The 26,581-nt window shown below is 37.5% G+C and overlaps 2 protein-coding genes across 4 annotated transcripts; one reads left to right on the forward strand and one right to left on the reverse strand.

The window, feature by feature from the left end:
* The first annotated feature begins 707 nt into the window (after nt 1–707).
* LOC117630793 (protein CHROMATIN REMODELING 20) lies at nt 708–13,931 on the forward strand. Its single transcript, XM_034363572.1, has 26 exons — nt 708–1,059; nt 1,669–1,824; nt 1,924–1,986; nt 2,105–2,200; nt 2,281–2,373; nt 2,950–3,140; nt 3,221–3,461; nt 3,907–4,020; nt 4,705–4,788; nt 5,417–6,001; nt 6,336–6,625; nt 6,855–6,945; nt 7,024–7,239; nt 8,052–8,171; nt 8,387–8,553; nt 8,710–8,851; nt 9,177–9,326; nt 9,413–9,468; nt 9,558–9,861; nt 10,095–10,230; nt 10,959–11,020; nt 11,387–11,613; nt 12,027–12,230; nt 12,776–12,854; nt 12,929–13,182; nt 13,313–13,931. Exons 1-26 carry the CDS (start codon nt 829–831, stop codon nt 13,692–13,694), a joined length of 4,734 nt encoding a protein of 1,577 aa, XP_034219463.1. The 5' UTR covers nt 708–828; the 3' UTR covers nt 13,695–13,931.
* Nucleotides 13,932–18,103: 4,172 nt separating this feature from the next.
* On the reverse strand, nt 18,104–21,910 carry LOC117632549 (KRR1 small subunit processome component homolog). 3 transcript variants are annotated; one of them, XM_034366062.1, is made up of 8 exons: nt 21,877–21,910; nt 20,724–20,877; nt 20,002–20,072; nt 19,750–19,857; nt 19,333–19,422; nt 18,843–18,890; nt 18,714–18,758; nt 18,104–18,457 (listed from the first exon to the last, which is right to left on the reverse strand). In XM_034366062.1, exons 2-8 carry the CDS (start codon nt 20,857–20,859, stop codon nt 18,299–18,301), a joined length of 657 nt encoding a protein of 218 aa, XP_034221953.1. In that variant the 5' UTR covers nt 20,860–20,877; nt 21,877–21,910; the 3' UTR covers nt 18,104–18,298. The 3 variants fall into 3 exon arrangements, with proteins under 3 accessions (XP_034221953.1, XP_034221952.1, XP_034221954.1); XM_034366061.1 differs by having other exon boundaries at nt 20,002–20,078; XM_034366063.1 differs by lacking the exon at nt 19,333–19,422 and having other exon boundaries at nt 20,002–20,078.
* Between the last annotated feature and the right edge of the window lie 4,671 nt (nt 21,911–26,581).

Raw genomic sequence — 26,581 nt, forward strand, 5'->3', positions numbered from 1 at the left:
AACACAACAACAACTGAATTTGGAGCACTTAAAAAAGAACATATCATTAAAATTTAACTTAGAGTTTGTATTTATTTACTAAAGAGCGGTTTCATTACGTTACGAGTTTGTTCAACTATACACGATAGATTTAAGTGTAGTCAATACTGTTATTTTGATACCATAATATGCAACCACATATGGACGTCATATATAGATATATAGAGCCTTTTCGTTGAGGGATTCTTCAAATAAACTTAAAACCACTTGAATCTGATATCATTTGACTATTCAATAACATGTTTGGGAATTTAAGTACTTTCTTGAAGTATCATACTCATTGATTTTGTTGGTCTCAATTAGCTGTCTTAATGATCTTCAATTTGTTTGATTTTTGTAAGAATGATCTATGAATAAAGACTTGAAAAATTGATTGTTTGGGTTGGAAAAAAGAAGAATGTAAAGTATCATAAAAAGTGTTCATCAAATAAAATAATTTAAAATATAAACTTCGTAAATACTTGCGGCGAGTGTGGTATTTACCGTAAAAGATATAAACGCTAAATACTTTAGTTTTCTATAAATAGCCCAAAATGTGTTGAAACAATGGAGTGATGAACCAATTTATCTCATCCTCGTAGTAAACTTCCAAATCACAAATGTCAAACAATATAACCAAATTAGTGCAAATTAACCAATCGATCCTCATTTTCCTATTATGACGTGACGGCCCTATTAATAAATTTGCATGAATCATCCGTTGAAATAACAAAACCAAAAACCCTAGATCATGAAATTACAGAAAATTGGGTGACCAAAACAAAAAAGGAAATACCCAAGTAGGGGTGTATGCAGCCATCCGGCTTCTCGAGCTCGTTGCCTCATTCAATTCTTTTTGTATTTTTGCTTTTTGGGAAATCCACCATTTCATTTCCTCTTTCAATTCAAACAAGTTCAAACAGCATATATATACTACACGGAGCCAGAAGAGGGACACAGAGAGGGAGGCAGAAGGAAGAGCAAAGACAAAGGCTCTGCATTTTCTCACCTCACGTAGCCACGTGCCTTCCCCCTATTCTGGTAAGTCGCTTCTATTTCCCTGCTCTTCCTCCCCCTCCTCCTCCTTCTTAGGCTTTGCAGAGTGTTGTACAAACGACACCGTATCGGTCGAGAATACCAAGTATTGCTGTGGTTACGCGGCGTGCTCAAAATAGCGTGAAGCTTTGATTATTTTTCTATTTGCGGAGATAGTAATTTTGTTTTGGTTTGCCCATATAGAAAGTCTAGGTATATTATTATTGTAACTTGAAATGTGGGCTTAATTTACTTAACCAAAATCATTTCGAGAACTTTGAATTCTGCCCTATGTCTGCTCTTACTTGAATAGCGAGCTTGGATTCTTATTAGCCATTTATCACACAGAGGGACCGAATTTGAGAAAATCGTACGGATGAAGCTTTCACATGAACTTCGAAAGCCATTTTGCTTGGACTGTAGGAGATTCTGTGATCCTCAATTACTAGTTGAAATATACCATATCAAAGCTTCTTTTTTTTTTGGGGTTTAGGGTCACAGTAAATTGGAGTTTGTTACTATTGAATGAAATGCTCTGTTCATTGTTTGAGACTTTTTAGGTACTGATTTTAAGGCTTACTTGTCATTTTGATGTGCATTGATATTGTTGGGCAGGTAATGGAGGAAAGCCACAAGCAAGTGGAGGAAAGCCACGAGCAAGTGGAGGATATTGATAGTGCTTCTAATGGCAGTGATAGTGATTCTTTTATAGATGACTCAGAAGTTGATGAAGTTTCGACATCCGGACAAGACGACAAATTGCATCCAGAGGCAAGTTCTTACTAATGATAGGTTTTTTTGTGTGGCTGGAATATGAAGCATTTTTCCCTTCTGTTTTAAATATATGATGTTCTTATCTTTGTTATGCAGGAACCTTTATCTGATAAAGAAATTGAGGAGCTTATTGCTGAGTTTTTGGAGGTTGAGAGTAAGGTATCAATGTTTTCTTTTCTTTTTTAACAGTATTTCAACTATGCACACAGATATACGTATATAGTTTTTATGTCCATGCTGAGTAATTTATTGGTTTTTTATTTGATGCCCAATTTAGGCTGCGGAAGCTCAAGAAGCACTTGAAAAAGAGTCTCTTGTCAAAGTGGAGAGTGAAGTTAGAGAGGAGTTGGCACAAACTCTTCATGGGGATGATGTTAGTTTCTTCCTTCAAAATTCATCCCTGTGGACTAGATTGTCTTTACCAATAACTTATATATTTCCACCCGTCTATAGCTGGAAACAGCTGTTGCAGATGAAATGACTATTTTAATGGAAGAGTGGCAAGCTGAGCTTGATGACCTTGAGACTGAGAGTGCTCATTTGTTGGTCTGCTTCTTTCTTCAATTCTGAGTAAATCTTTGGTTCCTAATACATTTTTAGCTTGCATGTACTTTGATGCTATAAATTTATACAGAAAATAAAAACCCGCTTAGTAAGAAGGATTTGCCTCTTCTTGTTACTTATACAAGTGGGATATAATTTCAGCTAGCCTTCCCACAATTTTGATTTCTATGTCGATTCACTTTGAAGAAAGTATCATTTCCTCTTTTCCATTTTTTCTGGATTTCATATTGCTCTCTGCATATCTTGACTCTTGTCTCATTGTTTTTCTATGATTATAATTTATAGGGTATAGTGGGTAGAGGGTGACAGCATGTACCATCTTAAAAGCTTTGTTTATATTTTGGGTTTGCTAAAGAAAATTTAGAGGCTCTAACTTCATGGGATATTAACTAAAGTTGTTTATGAAGTTTTTTGCAAATGTCTATTCACTGACAAGAATTTGTATGTCCCTTACCAGTAATTGCAATAAACCTTTTAATTTGAAATAGATTGATGCTTGCTTAATTTGTGAAATATGGAACCTGAAATTACGTCTACCTATTTTAAATTCCACGAAAGGAACAACTTGATGGGGCTGGCATTGAGCTACCAAGCCTTTATAAGTGCATTGAAAGTCAGGCTCCTAATGGTTGCTGCACTGAAGCTTGGAAAAGGCGGATACACTGGGTAGGATCTCAAGTGACTGGAGAATTTACTGAGTCAAGGACCGATGCAGAGAAGTATCTCCAAGCCCACAGACCTGTAAGAAGGTACAGTTCTACATTTTTAGCTTTGTTGATTCTGCAAGGTATAGAGTTGATGGTACATAAACTTGCACTTTTGAACTTAGGCGACATGGTAAACTATTGGAAGATGGCGCTAGTGGATTTCTGCAGAAAAAGCTAACCATAGATGGAAACAAGGATGCTGTGACTGCTGAGGTTGATTGGTGTTCTCTCAACAAACTATTTTCTGATGGTGCAACTGGGGATGGTGCTTCATTTGGCAGTAAGCACTGGGCTTCTGTTTACTTGGCCAATACGCCACAACAAGCTGCTGAGATTGGACTCAAATTCCCTGGTGTGAATGAGGTGCCTAACTTTTTCATTAACATAATTATGGAATTTCTGCTTGCTACCTAAAGCTAATCTGGAAAATAAGTTATAAGAAAAGGAAAAGAGCAAAAAAGAGGGAATCATATTAGGTAAAGGAGGCTCTATTTCATGTAGTTTTATCATTACACTCAACATGACAGCCATTGTTTGTAGGTGCTGTGCTTGTTCTGCTTTCCTTTTCCCCTCTTTTTGAATGATCATTCATGGAGGTTTCCTATTGTAATTTAGATCTGAAGCTTCTTATATGTTGGGGTGATTGTTTGGTTTTGGGCGTTCTTATGGGTTTCAGCATCTTTGGAGGTTAAGGGTAGTTACTTTTCTGCCATTTTTTTTTTTCCAATTAGAAGCTACTCACTGCAACACATGCTCTATTTTGGCTTAGTGTGTTCTTTCATTGAGTTTTTGAGAATAATTTTGCCAGGTGGAGGAGATTGATGATATTGATGGCAATTCTAGTGATCCATTTGTTGCAGCTGCCATTGCAAATGAAAGAGAACTGGATCTGTCTGAAGAACAAAAGAAAAATTATAGGAAGGTATGTTTGTGCCATCCAAATTCCAATAGTTGATGTTCTTGCTGTTAACATCATCCTTGTTGTTACTTGTTATTCAAAGATCAATTTTTACACACAAACACACATTTACATGTACTAAACAATTTGGCTACATGTATATTTGGTTTCCTACACCAAGAATTAATCATGAACCTTGGTGGATATATTCTCCACTTTGGTGATAAAATTATGTTTCTTATAAAAAAAGGATATAACGTGGAATGGGTGTAAACATGGAAAATCATGTTAGTTGGGAAATTCTGAGGACTTTTTCACTGCTGTCTGGGGACGTACATGGGTTTAGAAACCCCTTAATAAACCCCGGTGTTGGTTTTTCAGTGTCCCCATAATTTTTCAATTTTCCACGAGGATTGTGCAGTCTTACCTTTTTGACGTACATTTTAGTTAACTGGTATTTGATTGAATATACTCTGTCTTATCATCTCTTTTAATCTTTGATGGCGGTCTCTTTGTCGCTTACCAACTTGGTTAGAGTAGGCATATGTGGATACGTTTGATTTACCTTTTTCATCAGTAGATAGATAACTCCTGCTGCTTTTAGACTTATAATCGACATTGTTCCCTTCATTAACTGCAAATGTTCTTGATAACAGCTGGTCGAGCTTTAATTAAGTTGATAGTGTTTCTGTACTTATCCATTGCAAGGTCAAAGAAGAGGATGATGCATATGTTGATCGGAAGCTTCAAATTCATTTGAAACGGAAGAGACATCAAAAGAGACGTAAACAGGTTATATTGTGCTTGTGTTTTCCCTCTTTCTTGATTCTGGGATTTTGAGTTGCAGTTTAGATAACTTTTTAAAGTTCTATTCATATTGCTAATGTAGAGTTTGAGACAAGTTATGGTGCTTAGTGCTGCAATCATTTGGTTGGTTATCCTAGCCAGAGTCCAGCAGTCATTATATGTCGTCAGTACAATTGTTATTCTTATCAACTCTATTTAGTGACATCCTATGGTTTTTCATTTCCAGAATCTTGTAATTTTCGTTTGAATTTGTTGTTGAGAATTACTAATAAGAGAGAATTGACGGCCATATTATAGTAAACTTACTTTCATATGAAAAAGGGAACAAAAATAGAAGTCCCATTGATGATTTTGGATGTGATTTTAGGGTTATTGTGCTCTTCTTTTTCTTTCCCTTTTATAGCACCAAGTTCATTAGGGCTTTTTGTGTACAAGATGTGGAGTTGTCCTGCATGAGCATACATTTAACGTTCATTATTTCTTTTTTCCTGTTACCGAATTAGGATGTTAGAAGGAAAGAAGTTTGCCTAGTTGATCAGGACATGGGTATGACCTGCATTTAGGCATTCATTTAACATTCATTGATATTCATTCTTTCCTCCTATCAAATCAGGATGTTGGCAGCAAGGAAGTTTTCCCAGTTGATCGGGTGATAGAAAGCAACATGGCCCAGTCTCCGTCTCTGCTAGACTCTGCTACCTGTATCTCAAATGGGAAAATTGATGAACATGGTGAAATTTTTTCTAACAATGATGATGAGATAGGATGCCAAAATATGAAGTCTTCTGTGCTTGAAGATTTGGAAACCTCTAATAATGTCGACCAAGAAAGCATAATGAGTAATGGTTCTTCTCCGGTGCCTGATTCTAGTGAATCAAGAGGCTCCAAGCGTCTGAATGAGGATGAGGAACTAAACCTTGATAATAAGAGGGGTCGAACTGTTATAATAGATAGCGATGATGATGCTCCACTGAAAGATATTTCAGACTGCAATTTGATAAAATCTGAGGACCAGTCCAATGCGGATGCGAGTATCAGCATATCTGCCACTGGTGGTCTTCCTTCACATGGTCTGAATAAGAAGGTCTACTGCACTGCTTGTAATAAACTTGCTGTCGAAGTGCGCTCACACCCACTTCTGAAGGTGATTATTTGTACAGATTGCAGATGCTTATTGGACGAAAAGATGCATGAGAAGGTATGGGCATGAGTAACTTTTATGCTTTCTGTAATCTATATTTGAACAGTTTGTATAAACTTTTCATGGTCATGCAGGTGATAGAATGTATTAAACTGATTATTGGAAGGAAACTGATATTATAGTTTCTAATGAATCTATATCCTCAATAGAAAGACCTTTAACTTTCTCATCACTTTTGGCTGTCATATGTAATGAAAGAAAAGAAAGGAAAGCTAGCTCTTGTTAATATTTTATATTGTTAATAATCTTTCTAAACCGTTTAATGCTTATAATTTTATATATTTATTTTAAGTAAATGCTAGATCTTTTAGTGACCTAAGAAGGTGTGCAGGATCCTGATTGCTGTGAGTGCTATTGTGGGTGGTGTGGGCAAAGCAAGGACCTTGTAAGTTGTAAATCTTGCAAGACGTTGTTTTGTACGACTTGTATAAAAAGAAATATTGGAGAGGAATGCTTATCCGAGGCCCAGACCTGTGGCTGGCGATGTTGTTTCTGTTGCCCAAGTCTTATACAGACATTGATGTTACAATTAGAGAAAGCAATAGGTTCTGGAGATATGGTAGTTTCTAGCTCTGATAGTGATTCAGATAATTCAGATGCAGAACTAGATGTTGCTATCAGGTATAATGGTATTTATTGTGGTGATTTCTAAGTGAATTATTCTTCTCTCTCTCTCTCTCTCTCTCTCTCTCTCTCTCTCTCTCTCTCTCTCCCCATCCATTGCTGAAGAATGCTATAGTTTATGTTTGTTAGCATTTTAAACTCTAAACAAGTGTTGAGATTTGTTCTTGAGCATTAGGTATTTTTGTTGTGCTTACTGTGTTTCTGAACATATTTGGACTTTGTTCAGTTCTAAGAGGAAGAGAAAGAAGAGAATTCGGAGGATCATTGATGATACTGAATTAGGAGAAGAGACCAAAAGAAAAATTGCAATTGAAAAGGTACCTTCTTATGATGATTTTGTATTCTAACACAGGCCTTTTGGTACCGAAATTATTTCATGAACCTATCTTCTGTAGGAACGTCAGGAACGCTTAAAGTCTTTGCAAGTACAATTTTCTGCCAAATCTAAGATGAAGAGCTCTGCAAGCTGTAATGGGAATTTACCCGAAGGTGCCAGTGCTGAAGTGCTGGGTGATGCATCAGCTGGATATATAGTGAATGTTGTGAGAGAGAAGGGTGAAGAAGCAGTCAGAATCCCTCCAAGCATCTCAGCGAAACTGAAGACACATCAGGTTTTTCCTAATCTGTTAACTATTTTTCTCTTGAGGCTTTTCTTCTGTGAATTCCCTTTAGACATTTTGACAAAGCTGGGACTGATATCAATGCTTTCCATTTCTTTCACATTGTTTCTTCGAAATAATACATTCTGGGGACATTCTTGTTCAACGTCACGGTCTTAGCTTTCCTGCATCCTGCCAAATCTTCTATATTCTTACGATAAGCCTGTGCATAATTTAGCCTGGTTAAGAAATTAGTTACACGTGCACATATATATACTTGTTTATTTCAGTTTTTAATTGAATGCACTAGCTCAATTCGGATCCATTGGGATTTATGTTCAAAATTGACTGGGACAGGACATGCCATGCTGATTAATGGCAGTCTGTTATGTGTTAATTTTCAGATATTGAGGAAGTAGCTGTATATTATCTGCCTAGTGCCTGAATGCTGATAGTATAGTCCTCTGTTCCAGTCTGAATGTGTGATCAGATTTCCATATTGGTTCTCACATATAATAAAATAATGGGTTCAAAGTGTTGAAGCCTGTGATCAGGACGAGTAAAAAATGGGTAAAGGGTGAGGGGAGTGTGCCATGCCTCGACAGTTGAAAAGAGTTCCATGTCTTACTTTTTCACTTGAATTTCTTTATTGCCATGACCTGCTAGACCTATTATTGTTTAACATATTTATCTTTATATGACCTCCTTGATTCTGGTTTGCAGTAAAATTCCTCTGGGAACTCTCTTTTATGTGTCATTAACTTTTTATGACTTGCCGTTTATCTTTTATATTGTTTTTGTTACAATCTGATATCTTATCACAGATTACGGGGGTAAGATTTATGTGGGAGAATATCATACAGTCAGTCAGAAAAGTGAAGGCTGGGGATAAAGGTCTTGGATGCATTCTGGCTCACATGATGGGCCTTGGTAAAACTTTTCAGGTATTATGTTCTGTCTGTTACATGCTCTTCCCAATAACTATGGGCATTTCTTTAGATTGAAATAGGTGTCAGTGCATTTAGCAATGACCCTGTAGCCTGGTAGGATAGCCTATCTTACAGAATGCAAGGAGGTGGCTCATATTTTCTTTGCAGGGCATATATTTTTAAGTGGTTGATTGATATACTCTGCATAATTTGTCAAATGGCTTTCACAGGTCATAGCTTTTCTGTACACTGCAATGAGAAGTATTGATTTGGGATTGAAAACTGCACTTATAGTCACTCCTGTGAATGTGCTACATAATTGGCGGCAGGAGTTCATGAAATGGAGACCTTCCGAGCTAAAGCCTCTTCGCGTTTTCATGCTAGAAGATGTGTCAAGGTTTAGTTAAACATTTGTATATTGTTTCATTCCATTTCCATCACAGTAAAACATTTTGCTTCACTGTTGCATTTTACCTTTTCATGATTTAAAGTCTATTAGGTATGTCTTTGTTACTTGGTGTTGTTGGTTGCTGACGATACCTCTGTTTGCCAGGGAAAGAAGAGCAGAGGTTCTTGCAAAGTGGAGAGCTAAGGGTGGTGTTTTTTTAATTGGCTACTCTGCTTTTAGGAACCTATCCCTTGGAAAGCATGTGAAGGATCGACACATGGCTCGAGAAATTTGTCATGCCTTGCAGGTAGGTTGATTTTAATTGTTAACCTCTAAAAGTGTCGCTAATATCATGCGTCCAATTCTGTATTGATTATTAACAGTAACTTGGTAGTCTGTCCCTTTCAATGTCTTCTGACAGCCTATTCAGTAATAAGCTCCATCATGGTACCATATATTTAGTAGCAGACTTTTTAATTACGCTTGTTTAGTTTTCATGTTCCCAAAACATAGCATGCATCTTTTATCTGATCTTTTTAGATTTTTCCATTTCATATTGTCCCCTGTATTTATCAATGAAAACAATGTTGTTTGCAAAGCTTGTGACTTATTGTTACATTTCCAACTGTCAGGATGGACCTGATATACTTGTTTGTGATGAGGCCCATGTTATAAAGAATACCAGGGCTGATGTAACCCAAGCCTTGAAACAAGTGAAATGCCAAAGAAGGATAGCATTAACTGGATCACCTCTCCAGAACAATCTCATGGAATATTATTGTGTGAGTTCACTTGAAAGCGATACATTGTTTTATTTCTTACAAATTACCTACTGTCTTGATTCCTTTGAAATTTTAATTGTTCACAGATGGTTGATTTTGTAAGGGAAGGTTTTCTTGGAAGCAGCCATGAGTTTAGGAATCGGCAAGACTTCTTCACTCAAAACTTGTTTGCTGTGCAATTTCGTTTTGTTTTTTTCCACATATCTTAATACTGCCTCCCCTTACATGCAGCTTCCAGAATCCCATAGAGAATGGCCAGCATACTAATTCAACCGTGGATGATGTGAAAATTATGAATCAAAGGTCTCATATTCTGTATGAACAATTGAAAGGATTTGTTCAGAGAATGGACATGAATGTGGCAAAAAAGGACTTGCCACCAAAAACTGTTTTTGTAATAGCTGTTAAGCTCTCTCCCTTACAGAGGAAATTATACAAGAGATTTCTTGATGTGCATGGATTCGCTAATGACAAGGTTTACAATGAAAAGATAAGGAAGAGAAGTTTTTTTGCTGGCTACCAGGCCTTAGCTCAGGTATATTGAGCACCTTTGTTACACACACACACACACACACACACACACACACACACACACACTCACTCACTCATGCATGCATGCAAAAGCATTCAGTCCTATGCTAAAGCATCCACTCCTAAGCGCTTGGTTAACCTTTATTGACATTTTATGCAATGATAAACATCCACAATCTGTCATGCTTCTTGCTTCATGTAAAATGTTGTAATATATGAGCTTTTTGTCTGTAGTAGATATGGAACCACCCAGGGATCTTGCAACTAAGAAAAGATGACAAAGACTATGCGAGACGCGAAGATGCTATTGAGAATTTTCTTGCAGATGACAGCTCTAGTGATGAAAACATTGACGATAGTTTGGTTTTTGGAGGTATTTTATTCTCTCCCCTTTCTTTTCCTATAAGAAGTCTTCCTTTTATTTTTTATTTTTTTATGCTTTGAATTGATTTTGACATTAGATGACAGACTAAAATACAGAATCTTCTTTCAACATCAAGATGCTAGTTGAGCTCAGTAATAAACCCTAAACCCTCATTGAACGCTGATGATTAATGTGTCAGAATAAAAGGTTAAGCATTTGGCAATATCGGTAAGCCAACGAAGTTGGTCATAGTACCAGAGTAGGAGATCTGGAGTTCAATTCCCTGCAATTACAATCTCTCAATATAAGTTGATTTTGCACATGATGGGCTTGTAGAAATCCACAAGGTTAGGAGTCTTAAGGGGTCTGTTGTCTTCAAAGTTACAGTTGTGCTTGGCTATCAGGCTATCAGGGAACATCCATATCTATGTGGCTGTGCACTAAATTTCTGTTCAACCTGTCTAAATTGTCTTATTTGTCAAGTCGTGCTTTGGCTAGTTTGATGAACTGCTGACTGCAAATTAATAAGGACACAAACTGTGAAAAACGCTTTTGCTGCTATAATTTCGCATCAGCATTAACATTCTCATACCTTTCCTTGCATGGTATGGCTGAGACATGTTAAGAAATCATGGCGTGACTTTTTTTTGTCTCATTTGTTTAGATGCATGTATGTAATCTTGTTGAGAATAATTCCTTCACAGTATCTAATAATGGTAACATATCTTGCTTTACAGAGAAGCAGAGGAAGATCAATGATATTTTGCCAGGGAAAAAGGATGATGACATTTTTCAACAGGTAGGGATATGGACTAAATGCAATGTTGCACTTCATTAATATTTGATTTCCCTTCTATTTGACTATATTTGAGATGTGTCAATGCCCTTAGTGTTTTACTAGGAAAAATAAATAGAACACTGTGTTGGGCTCTGTAGTATACATGACCATCTGAAGTGTCGCTTGTTGTAACCCCCTTTCATGAGGAATAGGTGCACCCAAATAAGTGCCTCCTTTAGTCGATATGGTGAGGTGCATCCTTTTATTGCCATAAGGGTGCTGAAATCCAGAAACCAGTCTCTAAAAAGTTACAATTTCTTACTTTTGTTTGTTATTGTTCTCTTAATTTTTGTTTGAGCGTATTGCTAACCATATATCACTTATCAGGATTGGTGGAATGATCTTATTCATGAGAATAATTATAAAGAGCTTGATTACAGTGGCAAAATGGTATTGCTGCTTGACGTTCTCGCCATGTGTTCTGATGTGGGCGATAAGGCGTTGGTGTTTAGCCAGAGCATACCAACACTTGACCTCATAGAACTTTACCTTTCAAGACTACCTCGACATGGGAAGAAATGGAAGTTTTGGAAGAAAGGAAAAGATTGGTACAGGTGGGTACATATTACTGAAAACAATTTACAGTTGTCCGACAGCATAGGTTTTCTTGTCAGCTGCTTGAGTTTGTAACTTTATTCATCAAATGAATTCCCTATTTGTCCAAGAGCTTGGCTTGTGCTCTGTATCTTGTTCTTGCTTTGGTAGTGGGAAATGAAAAACTTTAGAAGAAAGAGATTTTAACTTGGCCCGCTTTTGTTTAGTAAATCATGTAGCCGTGAGGTTCTCACTTATTTATCCAGTCCATTATCACTTTCTTGCCTTTCTTGAATGTTGGGCGTAACTCCTTACCCATCGTCCTTATTTTGACCTTTTTTTTGCTATAGATATAAATACGATGGTCTTTAAATAAAAGTGACACTTCCTTTTACTTATGTCTTTCTCACTTGTTTCTTTTATTGCTTCTCAGGCTAGATGGAAGAACAGAGAGCTCAGAAAGGCAAAAATTGGTTGAGCGCTTTAATGATCCCCTAAATAAGAGGGTGAAATGCACTCTGATTTCCACCAGAGCTGGATCTTTGGGGATAAATCTCCATGCTGCTAATCGTGTAATCATAGTTGATGGTTCTTGGAATCCGACATACGATCTTCAGGCTATATACCGTGCTTGGAGGTGAGTTTGCATTTATGCTTTTGTAGTCCTCAACCAGCTTGTTTAGTAAGTGCACCTTGATATAGTGTAATTTTGGGGGTATATCACATTAAAAGCTGGTGAACTTCGTAACTTGGAGGGACTGTTTGCGGTTTTAGGTTTTAAGAGAGATGAGTAGCTGCAATTATGAAATTATTTACTGAATTGACTGCAACAATTAGAGGCCTTGGGGTTTGGTTTCTTGTGAAGTATAAACTAGAAGTCAAACTGTGGGGCTATTTTATGAATGGCATTGTGGACTGTAATAGAGGCTAAATTTGGAGATGGGGTGCAGGAGATTTATCTCATTCTCTAGTTTTGGGAAATAGATAAGAAAGCTTTAGGCTTGTGCCAGAAAATGCTCTTCAAGATGGTCCCACCCCTCTAATTCTTACACATAGTTATATCATATCAAAGTCCTTGGTGGACGGGACAGTAAGCCTGATGATTATTTTTCCTCTACCAAGCATGGAATCTTTCACGAACAATGTGACAAATTCTAAACAATGCATTTGTTCCATTTTCAGGTACGGCCAAACAAAGCCGGTTTTCGCTTACAGATTGATGGCACATGGAACCATGGAAGAAAAAATTTATAAGCGTCAGGTAATGGGAGAACAAACTGGGTGTACGGTTCTATTATGCGAATGAAATTTTAACAGAGGAAATGTGGCAAATAGGTAACGAAGGAGGGCCTGGCTGCAAGGGTTGTTGATAGACAACAGGTACATAGGACAATATCTAAGGAAGAGATGTTGCATCTTTTTGAATTCGGTGATGATGAGAATCATGAGCTTGGCCAAGATAAAGGATGCTCGGACCAAAATATGACTGGTGAAGTTGAAATTTTGCCTAAACACAAAGTGCCTCTTTCTCAAGGAAGTTGCTCTTCTGACAAGCTAATGGAAGGTTTACTTGGCAAGCACTATCCAAGGTATGTTTCCATGTTCTTAGTATTTTCATAATCTATTGGTATATGATTTTGTTGCCTGGTTACAGCGGCCACCACTGGCAACTTTACCCTCCTCACTCACTCTCTTACGGATGAACTACCCCGTTTTCAGGTGGATTGCCAATTTCCACGAACATGAGACTCTTTTGCAAGAGAATGAAGAGGAAAAGCTCTCAAAGGAGGAGCAAGACATGGCTTGGGAAGTATACCGGAGAGCATTGGAATGGGAGGAAGTGCAGAGAGTTCCTCTCAATGAATCTGCAGTCGACCGAAAGCCAGCTGCACTAAATGTGGCCTCATCTGCACCAGAGATGAGCAGCCTTGCTGAATCGAAAGCGAAGGATATTTCTGTGCAGCGGAAATGCACTAATCTTTCACATTTGCTAACCCTTAGAAGTCAGGGGACAAAAATTGGTTGCACTACTGTGTGTGGGGAATGTGGTCGTGAGATATGCTGGAAGGATCTGCATCGGGATGGCAGGCTTGCAAGGTGAACGAGAGTGCCTTCCAAGTTGTAGATTGTGTGATGTAAATGGTTCGATTGTATATTGCAGTTTCTGTAGGTTCAATGCCCCCTTGAACACAATTGGAACGTTCTTTTTGGCGTACTTGTTTTGTTTTGATGAGGAAATGTCCTACTCCTTGATACCACAGAAATAGGCTTGTATAAATCAAAGTTTCGAGAATGAACTGAGCAATGAAAATCCGAAACCTTTTCCTTGGGATGAATTTGTTGAGATGTTTTTTATTTTGTATTTCATCTTTATTTTTAAAATACACCCAATATGGTCCTGATTTCATAATTCATTTTTTGAAATGAAATTGTTTCTTAATGAGTTGAAGAGGAAGAAGATAATCAGAACAACTATCAGTAGGACGTACCGTGTTCACTATTAGAATGAATTGAATTAAACGGGAAATGCTCTTCAACCTCAACTACAAAGGGGCCGATTGGCAATTAATTTCACAAACATATTGCAAGTTTTATAAGTTTGCACAATCGATCTCTTGTTTTTACTTGTTCACGTGATCAACTTCTGATTCTGAAACAAATTAAGGTGAAAATCGAATAATGCGCTCTTCAAAGCCTATTCCTCATTCATTCACATAGGAGAAGTTCATTCATAGGAAGAAAGAAAAAAAAAAAAAGAGTGGAAAATCCCGATATCAAACAAGTGATGGTCCTAATGTGTTTAGGAATAGCGAATATGTATCCTTGATCATCAAGGAAAGGGTCTTGCATAGAAATCGGTGATCGTTTCTTAGCAAATATTGTTTTTTATTTTTTTTATAGATAGTCTGGGTGAAGAATTAGAAAGCTCGTTTGTTTTGCTTATAAACAGTAATATTTTCTTACAGATAATCTTTACACAGCTATTTGAAATCCAGGTGAATTAAGAGTTGGAAAACTGGTTCAAATTGTCCTTTAGGTTTAGGAATTGTTAATGCTTCTTTCTTGAGTATCAAGAAAACGGTTTTACTTGTAAGTAAACAGTAATATGTGTTCTCCATAACTCCCAAGATCCCCTCAAATACAAGTAACAATATTGTTTGTTTCAGAAACTAATTAAGTCATCAAAACTCACAATCAATACTTAAGCACTGATGAGGGCTAAACGACATTATGTATTTTATGATGACGACCATGAGGATACTGGAACTTAGGTGACCATAAAAAATAAAATATTTATTTTCGGAATAAAATCTTTTGGTTTCTTTTTACTTGGCATGCATTAAATTATAACTTAATCTATCCCTCGAATAGATTATTATAACTTAATATTCTATCTCTCGCATAAATTATAAGTTAAAAGTTAACAATTTGATCCCATAACACGAGCTTTGGCCCAAATTGAAGCGAATCGGTTCAGCTCCCTTCCCGCCTCCTTAGCCGTTCCGAGCGTCTAGTTGGACGTGCTGAATTGTTTCTGGACGACCGTAACTCTTCAGACGATGGTAACCCTTCAGTAGATGACGACGTAGATGTTGGCGGTTCCCAGTCAGAATCAGATGACGGTAGCTGAGATGGTGATGAACCTGACTCATCATCAGCTTCAGAAGCTGGACTTGCTGCTGGAAATGTCTGTGGGTGGCTGACGCGGATGATGGCTGCGCTGCCGAAGCCGAAGCCGATGCTGTGTACGAGCTCGAGGCGTGGGTTGAATGCAGTCCCTCTAATACTCTCAATAATATGCGAATCTTGAAGACGTTTGCCGTTGAAGAATAGGGTTTGCTGGGATACATTTATCCCTAGTAAAGTATCAATATGTTGCTTTATAGATTCCAGAGTCTCAGCCAGGCTCACCTTAAAAACTTTGTCATTATGCCCTTTACGCTCCACAACCAAGTTGTGGTAGTTCCTGAAAATAAAACCTCAAAATAAGGATTTGTATTGTTGTTTTAATTTGTTTTTAAATCATTAAAAAAAACAATTAAGAAGAAGTGTTTGAGAATGGGTAATTAAGTCGCATAATATATGGGTCTTGCTTTGGATTTTCAGAAGCTTTATTTGATGGTGCAATTCAGGGAGTAACATTACTGTACGTAACAACAAACAAAACAAAAAAGTAGGATACATACCCGAACATCTCCATCCCCTCCCTTGCTACGCCTTCGTTACGGGAATTGGCTTCTACTCTCAGAAGTTGATTCTCCTCCTCGCCAACTGCATTACCGTCATTGGCTACTACTCCCTGAAGTTGATCCTCCTCCTCGCCAACTGCGTTACCGTCATTGGCTGCTACTCCCCGAAGATCCTTCTCCTCTCCAACTACGTTGCCGTCATTGGCTGTTACTCCCTGAAGATCCTCCTCCTCTCCAACTACGTTACCATCATTGGCTGCTACTCCTTGACCGTGATGGGGATCTTCGCCAACCACGTTATCATCACTGACTGCTACCTGACCCTCAACAACGATTCTTGTCCAGGTTGTTCATCCATTGTACGTAAAATCACAAACTATATTTATGAAGTAAGAAAGAAAAGAAGCAACAATGAAAAAGATATGATCGAGAAGAGAAGCTTGTGTGCATGCACAATGGGGGTAGAGAGAGAGGGCTGTATATATAATAGCTCTGTGATCAAGTAAATCACTATCTATTTCTTCTTTTTCCTTACTGTTTTGGGATAATAGCTCCTGACTTAATTACACTTTTTGATATATCCCAGTTTGTTTTGGGATAGTAGCTCCTCACTTGCCCTTTTTTATATGGCGGCTTGGGATAGTAAAGCTCCTCACTCGCCCTTTTGGATATCCAGTTTGGTTTGGGATAACAGCTAGCTCCTGACTTTGGAGTACATACCAAACTATCCCAAATAAGTTTCTTGAATGGTTGTGCCAACAGCGATTCCTATAGAAGCCCAAATGTGTGCTATTGGTTTGTCTTTGGCTGTTTTTAAAAACAAAAAGCAAAACAAAATTAAAAAAGAAAATTTTGAACCCAGCATTGGTCTGTTCACCATATGTGTTCCAAAATTGACCATGTACCCACACCAAATCCAACCCTTCTAATGCATCAAACCCAGGAAAACATATGGTTCAAACCTAACCTACTAAGCCACCACCGCGTCGCCACCGCTCTCCTGATTCACTGCCATTGCAGATATATGTTTTCCTTGCTTAATCTTAATATCCATATGAGAACAAATTTTTTTTCTTTTTCTTTCTGATCATATATCTTCAATATTATTTGAATGCAAAAAATACAGCCACATTTATGGCCATATAGTTGATAGGGGAATTTTCCTTGGGCAATATATGTGGATATTTAGTCTTTTTTTATCTGTCTCATTGACCTCTTTGGGGAGCCGGTCTTGAGTCCTACTGAAGCCATTTATGGGGGTGTGCAAAGAGTATGAAACAACGAGTCGTTTTATGGTGAGGGTGTCATATATGGATTATAGATGTGGACTTTCATTTTAGCCACATGATTCATCTGAATAGTAACCTCACTTAAGTTTAATATGAAATGATCTTGTAGCTGATATGAAGGTCCGAGGGGGTCTATATCTGGCATATGCGGAACTGCGATTGAGGGAAGGCTTTTCTTCTTTCCTCAGCTTTCCTCATTTTATCGCACTCGATGAAACGGAGAGCAAAAGAACCTTGACTTTAGCAAACTAAGAGACAAGCAAGGATGGGAAGCTACTGACCCTCGTTTAGTAGAACCTAGTGAGGGAAGAGCACCCGCTGCTCTTGCTATATTAGTGTTATAGTAGGGCACGCTACTCCTTCCTTTAGGAACAATGGCCGACTAGTCTCTTACACAAGTATTGGTGGAGTCGCACGCATAGCTCCCTGTTTCTTTTTTAGTGTACATACCTTGGCTCGGGGTTTATTCTTTATTAATAAGTGGTTTAGCACCTCACTGTAAAATTTCGCATGAAAACATAGTAATATTAGTAAAATGGGCTGCATGAAAGCCTTTTGCATTGGAGCCTAATAAAGTCGGGAATTATACTCGCAACGCAAAAGCCTGTAGATTCAGTATTATCAAACCAAAATCCAACGTCGGAATTACCGTAATGTCATAGAAAAATAAAACATATTTCCACCAAACTCTCACTGCATTAATTAAAATAAAAATAAAAGCTGTATAGGTGATGAATTGAGAAAAGCCAACAAACTGTCTCCCATCTGTCGTCGTCAATACACAAATAAAGGACTTGCCCTCCTTTCATTTATGTTAGTATTTTTTCCTTCAATATTTCAATTATTATTCTACGGGCTAGATGGCAGACCAGAGATGGCTTATAGAGGCAAAAGCTGGTTCAGCACTTACACGATGGGATCCCCAAAAGTTAAAAACAAGAACTGCACTGCACTCTGATCTGATTGGTAGAGTATATTATTAACTACTGTACGTAGATTATATTGATTAGTGAAAGAATTAAGCACTTCATTACATCGAAACACAACAAATTAAGCATCTCAAAAAGTAAATAATATATTTCTAAAATGCAGAATCCATCCTTCAATTCCTAGTTTTTTAGTTATAGAATTGATCATCTTGTAGTGTAATGTAAACTCATGGACTAAACGACCACAATTGGAGCAGCAGAACCCAACATTCAATCTCTCAACCTCCAGATTATTCATCATAATCTCAACGCCTCAACGCCCTTAATTGCTTGAACATAATTTGCAAGCCTCTTTACACGATGTGCCGGAGGCATATTATGAACAATGCAGTCTTCCACAATACTCCTAACTAGCTTCAATCCTTTAATTGGACCCATCGCAGCAACCATGTCATTCTATTCATTTACAAATAAATAAAAAATAATTAGAAGTCATATTTCTCTTCTCACTCCACCTGTGTGGGAAGAACAAATAAAATAAATTTACAAATTTGAGAATGTGAAGGTAAAAAGTTCCACATTGAAAAGTTAGAAAACCTTGTAAGGGCTTATAAGAAGTTGGGCTACCCACCCAATTACCAATTGGTTTTGAGGTGGAACCTCAATTTCCTTCAACAAATACAATGATCAAAAGTAGGGAAAAAACACTAACATTTGGGCGGAGATAAATGGAACAGCCTGTTAGTTTTTCAAGTTCCTGCATTCCAATTACATTATGAGAAAAGAATACATAAACGACAAGCAGAAAAAAGTAAACATGATATAGAACACTTTTATGCACCTGTATCGGGAGAGTCATGAGCAATTTCTTCCGGGAAACATATTTATCCTGCATAAACACATTACAAGATATTAGAAAGAAAAAAAAAAAGAAGCAAATAACTGAGCTTTTGCATATTTCCATCATTACGGAGAGCTCCGGCTCTTCATGTGATAGAGAGCATAACACCAGAAGTTTTTTAACACCATCATCATTACAGACATCCAAGAAGTTTTTTAATACAAGTGATATTCTACTTTAATTTAATCCAAACTATGCGGAGGGGGTTACGAACTCGGATACAGAGTGGGAATAAGTCATATTTTATTGTCACATTAATTCTTTTATCACCACACCCTAACCAATTGTAAACCTTTTTAAATTCAAATATCATGCTATATAGTACTCTTGAAAATTTAATGATTCTGCATCATAAGTACAGAAGAATGCTTATGAGAACATAAATAACTACACACAAACAAAAATTGAAGGAAATTTAAGAAATACCCACCGTCTTGATCCCAAATTTTGAGCAAAGCCCACCTAAATGATACCCAGTGTAGATAAGGTAACATGGCATTCCGTACATTACTTTTAATGCCTGGATCAAAATGTTGCACACTCAAATCAGAAGTTTATTAAATAGAAGAAAGCTCTATAAAAAGAAAAAAAAAAAGAAAAAAAGAAGAAGAAATCAGTTCAATGAGAACAGAAATCCTTGGAGGATTCAAGCAGAAAGGAAAAGTCACAATAAGTTTCTATAATTAATAGTAGATACATTGAACTTGAGCTTTCCATTGAGATGTAAATATTCTAAAATAAAATAAATATATATGCGATTACCGTGAGAGAAAAAGGAATAATCACTCTTGAAGAATAACTCGTAGGTTACCATAAGAAACAATAAGAAAATATTTGACATTTGTACCTGACGTGGAGGAACTTCTGCTGCCAAAAGTCGGATAAGATATCTAGAATTGAGAATAGCGTATGGGTCCTTAGCCCTGGTTGTTGTGAATGTTATGAAAAACTGATCCTAAACATGATAATAAAAATAAAAAAACAACTTAATATGTGCATAAGCATAACTAAAACTACTCAATATGAGAAAAAAATAATCATACATAGTTTGAAAAACAAAAACACTAATCCATATAGTTCAACATTTATTATAAAATACCATATCCAATTCACATGAAATGCCATATTCTTCTAAAGATGATTCCAGCACCGGCCACGCTTCTTGCAAATCTGTTGCTGTTAAAAACCATGCAGAGACTCATAAGTAAGAAAGATTTGTTCTTTAACATAATTATCATAGTAATAATCATATTTGCTGGCCCGCCCCACTTCAGATTTAAAACTTAAAAATAAATTAAAAAGGTTTGTCCTAAAATAAGTTTGAACCCCAGTGGGAAAATCCCACCATGCCCCACCTCATCTCCCATTCCAGGACTTACTCCAGTCACCCTTCTCTCTCCTTTGTCTTTCTTCTAATTATTTGGTTCTTCTAGATTCTTTTATCTTGCTCACAGCCCACCCCGCCCTACCACAATCAGCGGCTGCTTCTGCTTCTTCTTCTGTGAGTTCCCTGCGGCCTCTGATAAATTTATTGCCTATGGATTGTTTTAGGATTTTTTTTATTATTTATAAATTTTTGGTTTGTGGTTTTTGTCTGATTTAGGGTTCTAAATTAGCATAAGTATTGTTTAACTTAGACTTTAATCAGGGTTTTAGATTATGGTTTCATCTAGGGATTCAAATTAGGCTATGACTTTGGAGTTGTTTCTTTTAAATTCTCCCAAAAATATCATCGTTGCTAGAACGAAATAAGAAAAGGAAATTTTCATGAGCAGGCTAACAAAACGGAAAAAATAAGAGAATAAGAAGAGAGAAAAGTACTCGAGCGTCTACGAAAAGGCATAAGGAGAATGCTGTAATCAATTGGGCTATCTTCGTTCGATGCAGGGGGGCCAGACTTGTCCATCTCCATGTGGTTGACGCTTGGATCCTCCACGCCGTTCACTTTGTTATTCATCGCTCTTGTTTTGAAACCCTAGGCACAGACAGAGAATGAGTTTCTGCGGTGAATAATAATAGGGTAAATTTTATTTTACTACCCGGATGTTTACCAAAGTTAAGAGTTTAACTACCTAAGCAAAGGATCCATTAGTGTAGTGGTTTGGAGTATTTATTCCCTCAGGCAAAGTCCTGAGTTCAAATCCTAACAACCGTGTTGTGTGTGTGAGTTTAATATGCTAACGCCCCTTTCAATAGGAAATGTCCTTTAAATAAAAAAAAAAAAAGATTTTTTTTGGTGTCATATCCAAAATGGATCCAGATCCTCTACTTTGATTTTCTCTATCATAATTTGCTTAACTTTTCACCATATGACACCTCATCAAAATTTAATATAAGCGATTTAAAGTTTGACACGTCATCTCTAAAATAAAAATCTAATTTACCATTAATTAAAAAATAAAAAAGGAACCCTAATTGAACTATCAAGAAACTTAACTCCTCCAAATTTTTTTGGTATCTCCTTTCTCTTCTTTCGTTCTCTACAGCTTTTCAACCCAATTGCACAATTAAATTTTCTTTTTTTAATGGGAGAAAATGCAATTTTCTTATTTTGTATTGGTTTGATTAAAGACAACTTTTTGTACTTCTTTTGTTGGTTTGTTTGCTGTAATCCTGAGTCTCTTTTTTTTCTTTACTGTGCTCCCTACGCCCTGTTGGATTTGATCTTTTAGACTTTTTTTTGGCTTTGTTTCTCCTGATGATAACAAAACATTGAAATCCAATTCAAAGCCAGACAGAAAACCGACTAGTTTCGGTGAGAAAGGGGAAGTTCTGAATTGTTGCAGAGATAGGAAGAAAACCAAAAAAACACCATGTAGAAGGGACCAATAAATAAGAGCTTGTAGCTGGGACAAAAAATAAGAGAAAAGTATGCCATCAAACAACCCCGGAATCCAGATATATTGAAACATGATTTCTCTTTTATCTAGAGGAAAAGCACGCCCTCCGTTTGGATGAAGAAATTGAAACTTACATAGAATTTTAAAATGACGGAATTTCAATTTCCATCATTTCAATTTATGGCAATTGAAGATTTTAGTGTTTGGATTTATGTATGTTGAATTTTATAAATAGCACGATAGAAATTGTGAAATAACGCCTATTTTGATGGAAATTAAACTCGAGAAGTTGATGCTCCAATTTCCATGATTTTTTCCGCGCTTCATTTAATAAATTCCGCGCTTAACTTGCCAAATAAAGGAATTGTCAATTTCTCCTCTTAAATTCCCAACTTTTAGCTAAATTCCGAGTTGTTTTCTCTCATCCAAACGAAAGGCAAGAATACCTTCTTTTTTTTTTTTGGGGGTTTTTGAAACCACCCTCTTCATGGATATGGGAAGTTATTTTTTTTATCTTGTAGAAAGGAAAGAGAAGAGATTACAGAGGTTTTGGGAAAGGAAATCTTGTAGAGGTCGTTAGTTGGGTTAGGGTTTTTTTTGGTTTGTTTTTAAATTTGTAGTAAATTGGGTTTTTGTTTTAAAGATATATGTCAAATTTTAAACTCTTTAGATCAAATTGTAATGAGTTGGTGTGTTGAGAATAAAAGTCAAGCAGATCATGTTAGGGAAAAGCAAAGCAGCAGAGGATCCGAATCCATTTATAGAATAGGTTTGCGTATTTGTAATGGTAATCGTCTTTGATGGTAACGGTTATGATAATGAGTTTTGATGATTGAGGTCATCGCCTATTGGGCTTTTATGAAAAAAGACCACTTCACATTCTATTTCAGTGAATTCACTCAAAAATAAAATACATATTATTTCTTTTACATAAGCGATTTTAGGTAACGAAGGAGAGGGCCTGGCTGCAAGGGTTGTTGATACACAACAGGTACATAGGACAATATCTAAGGAAGAGATGTTGCATCTTTTTGAATTCGGTGATGATAAGAACCATGAGCTTGGCCAAGAAAATGGATGCTCGGACCAAAATATGACTAGTGAAGTTGAAATTTCGCCTAAACACAAAGTGCCTCTTTCTCAAGGAAGTTGCTGTTCTGACAAGCTAATAGAAGGCTTACTTGGCAAGCACCATCCAAGGTATGTTTCCATGTTCTTAGTATTTTCATAATCTATTGGTATATGATTTGGTTGCCTGGTTACGGCGGCCACCGTTGGCAACTTTACCCTCCTCACTCACTCTCTTACGGATGAACTACCTCGTTTTTAGGTCCTGACACTACTACATTTTACACTTTGCATGACGAAGAGAATTTCGTCGCGCAAAATACATTGTAGTCGCACAAATTTTAACGCGTTAGAAACTTCGTCGCGCAGAATCCGTCGCGCAAAGATCGTGAAGAAAGACTTTGCGCGACAAAAAAATATTGGTCGCGCAAAGTTTTGTGCAACAAAACACATTGGTCGCGCAAAGGTTTGCGCGACGAAAAATATCCGTTGCACAAAGTTTTGCGCGACGAAACACATTAATCGTGCAAAGTTTTGCACGACAAAAAACATTGGTAGCCCAAAGTCTCAAAAAAATTTATAAAAAATAAAAAATTCCCGTGTCCCATTTTTGGTACCCGCCCACATTTTTAGAGTTTTGCGCGACGAATACTAACGTCGCGCAAATATTTGCGCGACGAAATATTTTTTGTGTTTAAAATTGTTTTAATTAAAATAAACTAATTTAATAGTTTGCGCTACAAAATATTTTGTCGCGCAAGGTTTTTGACTTTTTGTTTTATTATTTCTTTAATATTAATTAATATTAATTAATTTATTCAAATTTTTACTTTTTAAATGTAATTTAATTGTGTGCTTTTTTTTTTTAGATCACTTTAATTTAAATTGATATTAATTTAATTATATTAATTTTTTTGAATTTTTACTTTTTAAATATAATTTAATTGTAAGATTTTTCTTAATTACTTTAATTTAAATTGACATATTCAAAATAAAATTACATATGAAAAATAGTGATCAAATTATCCAATATATATATATATAATATTCAAAATGTACACATAAATTAACAAAGTACAATAATAAAATCCTAATACAAGCGTATTGTGGTGGTAGTGGCGGATGATATGTTTTGATAGCTTCCTAATCCTCAACTTTAGCCTTCAAAGTCTCGATGATTACCTACAAAAAAACAAATATGGTCAAATAACAACAACAACAACAAAAAAAGAATACATAATCTCCCCTAAAATTGTTATACCACAAATCCAACCCAAACTCCAATCTCTCCCCTTTACTCAACCCCAAACCCCACACAAACTCAAAACTAACTCCAAAAACACATATTAATGAAAAAAATTTAAAATTTGGAGAGAATATACCTTTCGGCAAGATTGAGAGTGAGTGAGAATTAGAGGGAGAAGTGAGTGTGAGAGAATTAGATAAGATAGTGATAGAGAGATGAGAGAGTGAGAGATAGTGAAAAGATAGATGAGAGAGTGTGTAAGAACCCAAAACAAAATATCTAAAAAGAAAGAAAATATCTAAAAAGTAAGGAAAATATCTTCTAGCAAAAAGACCAAATTGCCCTTGCATATTTTAATGGGGGAAAATTTGACTTTTTAATCGAGAAAGAATTTGGGAATTCCGCTTACGCCACTGCGTAGAGTGCGGCGAAATGAGTTCGTAGACACGGAGTAGACCCGAATCGGAGCGGTAACGAAGAAGATATGGTCTAAAAACCACGAAGGGCAAAACGATAATTTGGCCAAAAAGTCAGATTTTTATACCCATTTCTCTCTCTCTCTCCCCCGTCACTTTCTCTCTCTTCCTCTCTCTCTCGCGCGAAACAGGGCCGTGCGACCCTTCGCCTTCTCGGCGACGGCCCGGCCACCACAGGCCGAGCCGATCTCCGCCGTGGGTACCATCGGGTCCGCCTCCGTGTCGCCGTCACAACCTGGCCAACCTCCACCCCGGGGCCGCCCTGAGCTGGCCGGAAAACCATGTTTTCCGGCGGAGGTTCCTTCGAAGCCACCCGAACTTCCAGCTCAAAAGTCTCCTTCGTTTCTCCGCCAAATCGATCGAGTAAGGTATGGTTTTTGAGCTATTTTTCGTGTTCTAGCTGATGGGTATATGGGCTTCGACCGATTTTAGCTCTAAGGGGTTCGATTTTCGACTTGAAATTTGGCCGAAACTTCGGCCCTTCGAAACTACTATTTATGATCACTTTTTGGGGGTGGTCCAAGAACAAAACTGACTCCAAATGGGGTGTTTTACCTAGGGTAGGATTTTGGAGTCTTGGTTCCGAGATTTTTCGGCCACCCGAAATCGCTTTGGACACCCAAAGCTGCCCGCGCGTGCTGGAGCGCGTGGGAGAGGGTACCGATGTAATTCTGGGCAGATTTGTGACCCTCGTGTCATCACGAGCGTGTGTGATTTCGCGGATCTCGATTCGGAGTCCGTTTGAGCCCCGAATGTATTTTCCATATCGCGTGATCCGTGAGTGCAGTGTCGTTAAATTGTCGGATCGCGCTGAATTTTGGATATGTCGGTCTACACGATGTCAGGATCGTGTAGAATTCGACGGATTGCGAATCGGAGTCCCGGATACTCCGGAATCGCGAACCCTGGGGCTAGGGTTTGGATTTTAAGCGATAATGCGATTTTGGCCAATCCGACCGTCCGATTTGGACCAAACTCGCAGAACATGGTTCCCTCTCTGTAAGGAACCTTCAGGGAAGCCCAGATTGGTTATTGGAGATCGTGGACCCACGGGGCCCCGGTCGGCCGATCGGACAGTGTATTGCTTAGTTGAGCGTCGGACCCTTTAAAACTGTTCCAAGCGTTTGAAAAAGGCTAATGTGGGCATAAGAGTAATTTGAATTGAAAGGCACGTACTTCTAGGAGCCGGGGGCAGGGTGTTTAATTTAATTCTTTTATTCAGCGGTTTACTGATTTATTATTCATGGGTAATCAGGCATCAGAGGTCCAGCCGACCAGCAGGAGAAACCTTCAAAGGGTCGATTTTGCTCGGACCATCTGTGAGTGGACTTTCTTTCGTAAATTATTTTATAAATGAGTTATATAGAAGATTTCCATAAATAAGATTTTATAAGTGATTTTATATAAATGAGTTTTTATAAATGAGTTTATTCGAATAAATTTCCTTATTTGATCTTGAGTACGTTTTATTATGGTTTCGAACACGATTATTATAGTAATAGTTCTATAAGTCGGTGCTGCTTATTTACCAGTTATAGAAACAGAGTTTGAGTTTCGAATCAGTTGAGACCGCAGCACGACTTGAGTTTTACAGTTACTATTCAGATATTTCTTTTTAAAGGAATTTATTTTAAAACCACCTCGTACCCGTTTTTTTTTTATGGTGATTACCCAGAGTCGGACCGATGTCTACGGACATCCAGTCTGATTATAGTTCAGTCAGTGCACTTGACTTTGCCTCACGAGTTACGGGGACGCTCGGACCGTGAGTGCCAGGATTTGCGGCTCGGCAGACTTGGTGTCCCGAGACCTGCCAGGATTGCGGCTCGGCTGACTCTGTGTCCCCGAGACCTGCCAGGATTGCGGATCAGGCTGACTACGGTCCCCTGCATCCTGCCAGAGCGACTCGAGTTGACTTGGTGTCATCGAGGAATCTGCCGGCGGGACAGGCCGATCATAGTCCCCTGATTTCGCCAGTTTGCGGCTCGGGTAGCCTGTGTGACGCCCGAGACCTGCCAGGGAATTGACGGATATGACAAGGGTACAAAT

This window comes from Prunus dulcis, chromosome 6 (assembly GCF_902201215.1).
Source record: "Prunus dulcis chromosome 6, ALMONDv2, whole genome shotgun sequence".
Taxonomy (NCBI): domain Eukaryota; kingdom Viridiplantae; phylum Streptophyta; class Magnoliopsida; order Rosales; family Rosaceae; genus Prunus; species Prunus dulcis.